This window comes from Cyprinodon variegatus, unplaced genomic scaffold (assembly GCF_000732505.1).
Source record: "Cyprinodon variegatus isolate N-32 unplaced genomic scaffold, C_variegatus-1.0 Scaffold862, whole genome shotgun sequence".
In the NCBI taxonomy this organism is placed as follows: domain Eukaryota; kingdom Metazoa; phylum Chordata; class Actinopteri; order Cyprinodontiformes; family Cyprinodontidae; genus Cyprinodon; species Cyprinodon variegatus.
In genome coordinates this window covers 105,452-108,577 of record NW_015151315.1, presented here as the reverse complement: position 1 = coordinate 108,577, position 3,126 = coordinate 105,452, and the positions used below count along the sequence as shown (strand labels likewise).

General features: G+C 40.7%; 1 protein-coding gene across 1 annotated transcript in view; it reads right to left on the bottom strand.

Moving 5' to 3' along the window:
- The window catches only part of engase (endo-beta-N-acetylglucosaminidase), a 31,507-nt gene continuing 28,381 nt past the window's right edge, over positions 1-3,126 (bottom strand). Inside the window, exons 11-14 of the mRNA XM_015397427.1 lie at positions 2,620-2,762; positions 2,407-2,494; positions 2,201-2,312; positions 1-821 (exon numbers count right to left, since the gene is read on the bottom strand). Coding sequence (XP_015252913.1) covers positions 426-821; positions 2,201-2,312; positions 2,407-2,494; positions 2,620-2,762 — 739 coding nt within the window. The 3' untranslated portion in view covers positions 1-425. The remainder of the gene's footprint in view (positions 822-2,200; positions 2,313-2,406; positions 2,495-2,619; positions 2,763-3,126) is intronic.

Sequence of the window (3,126 nt, the reverse complement as noted above, 5' to 3'; positions counted from 1 at the left end):
TTAATTTTTATTTCCAATGACTTGCAGACGAACAGACATGCATGCGGTCAGAATTTAAGTTGATTACATTCCTGTTCTGTAGATCAGAGGAATAATGAGATCATAGCCTATTTCTTTGGACATTTTCTCACAAATATTCTTAATGATCATTAAACAGGTTTCAAACATCTGATTTGGATTATATAGTTTCACATTCCTTCATTGAAATCCTCCAGACTAGTCTTGGAAGTTTCTTTGCTGTCATCATTTCATTAATTCTGCTGTTACACACTCGCATCCTCTCAGCCTGTTTCATAGCTATAAAAAACATCTTTTCTTCAATATTTCTTAAGGATGGGGATTTTTATACCATCCTCTTTTAAAACAAAAGAGACTTTTAGTCGACGCTGATCCTGAACAGGTTTCCCTGTAGCAGCAGCGGGAGGTTAAGGTTCTTCTGAGTAGCTGAACTTTCGTCTTCCCCAGAGGCTCTCAGGGACGGGGAAGCCCTTCCTGTCTACCGGCTCCACCACCAGCTCCAACACGCAGGGCGGCTCTGGCACCACCAGCTCCGTCACCCTGAACTGGTTGGAGTACGCCCACGCCACCAGCTCCAGCTGACCATGAGGGGTTTTCGGATCAGGTCCTCTCAGCCTTCGCCAGTACACCTTAAAGTGGCGCACAGACTGAAGCGGGTAGTTCCAGCGTAGCGTAGCGCTGAGGCGGAGGCGGGGGGAGGCGCCCTCTGGTGATTTAGCGTCTCCACGCAGCCACACCACGTCATCGATGCGCAGATCCTCCACAGGGTCACTGGGCGGCTGCAGGGAGTCCACATCCAGGACCTGACAGAAACATTTTTGTTTTTATTTTAACTAAACTGTTAAAGCCACAAGAACAGAAGAACATGCATACCAAACAAAAAAATATGAGAATAAAGACGACATCTTAATGGTGACATCTTCTCTGACTGGTTTTAAATCACCTTTATTCTTTGGCTTTTAACACCTAGCAAGACAGTGGACTGTATTTTCTCCATTTATTATCTTTTACCTCATTTTATGGACTTGATTGTGGGAAAGTTACGTTTACCCATGTTTCAGCTGTTCTGTCTTCTTTACATCACACGGTCAGCTCTGGATGTTTTTATAAGTGCTCAACAATTAAAATCGGACTGGATCTTTAAAGCAAGCAGTTTTGATTCCTTTCAAGGTTAAGAAAGGATAAAACATATTTATTCCTGCTAATAAAATATGATTCTCATTAATTATGCAATTAAACTGTCGATAATAAATAAAGCCCTTCATGGTCTTGCTTCATTATATTTAACCCAGATGTTGACCGTACACCGCCCCAGAAGAGTTCTGGACGTCCCTAGGTCCCGGTATAAACAGCAGGGCGATCGTTCCTTTGTGGTCACTCACTGCACCTAAACAAGGGAACAACCTGCTCCTCGGTCTGCGGGTTCTCACAGATCTGAACCTTTTTAATTCCAGGTTAAAGACTCTTTTTTTTTTTTTTGTGGCTTTTAATGCTTAGGACACATTTTGGTTCTAGTTGCACGTTTTTTGACATTTCTACTTTTTTTTTTGCAATGTTTTTAATCTTTCTGTGAAGCACTTTGGTCTTCCTGGTGTTGTTGTACAGTTCTATATAAATTAACTTTGATTTTTAATTGAATAATTTATAAAATGTCTCCAGCGCTTCACTGTCGTCTGGTTTTTCCTGAATATTCCACTAACCATAGTTAACGCTGGCAGCAGAAATAAAACCAGTTTACTACCAATATTCCAGCATTAAGGATAAATAACATTAGGTTATATATTAAACCCATGATAATGGATTCCATGTTTTGGAGTCGACCTAAAATAGCAAAGCTGAGATCGGATGTTGTGTTTGTCTTCATGAAAGCAGTCTCATTATTCCTATTTATCAGCTGATTCAGTGAGATTTCAATGTGGAGCCGTGAAACTTTTATATCATACTCCCTAGAGCAGCCAGAATATAAGTTATGTTTTGTATCTATTTTTTTTTTGTAACAAAATTAGAAAGTGTTGAACTGGTAATGATACAGTCTGTCAAGGCTGAGATTGAGACCAGAGACCAAGACAAACCGGTCTAGACCCGTTTTTTTTCCCATTTTATAAATGATCTTTTTATGTTTTCTATTGATTCTCAGGATTATTTGGATAATTAATGGTAAAGAAAATAGTTCCTGTCTCACCATAATCTCTCCAACCCTGCATTTGAAGTGGCTGTCCTGAGCGCCTGCGTCCTGATGAATAAGGACGCACACTTCTCTGAGAACGCAGCTGTGAAGCTCCAGCTGGGAACATCTGGCAAAGCAACATCAGAACCATAGAAAGGACAGATGTTTATCCTGCAGAATGAAGCTGAACTGTCATGTAGTCCACCGTCAGTGAGCCTTACCCAACAGTCCACCCCTCTGGGTTCCCGTTTCCACACAGTTCAGAGATCAGCTCCGCTAAATGAGGTTCAGAGGGAGACGTACTGGATACTGTGGAAAAAACATTTATCAGCTAAAAGTTCAAAACAGACTGAAAAAAACACTAGTTGTATTCCCACATATAAGAAAATATAAGAAAAATACTTTTTTTATGGGACGTTTTAAATTAGACTCACATGTGACCTCATGGTTATCAGTGTGGGAGCAGTAGGAGACGTCCGTCGTCTGCAGCTGCAGAGAGATGGTGATTCCAGGAGATGCTTTATGGACAAGAACTACCAAGATCTTGGAGTCCAGAGGCACATGAAGGGAAAAGATCCTGGCAAACACAAAATCCCAAATAAAAAAGCTGTTTTCATTGTATCTTAAAGCATAATCATTAAAAAAAACTACAAGACGGTGAGGAAATGCAGTGATTCAAACAGTATTATATATTTGAAAAGATCTTTGAATAAGAACGTGTTTTGGCTGTTTTTAAACGGTCTAGACCAGTGATTGCCAGAGGTCAGGGGTCATTACCCCACCCGGGGGTCACTGATCAACAAGCACCAGCAGTGAGGGCTGATGGTGCTTGTTGATCAATGAAAATGATCAATGAAAATGATCAACCTACAGAGCGCTGAATTCAAAGACACCCCAAAAATTACAGTGAAAAAATCATGCAGCAGGCTATAGTCCATTAT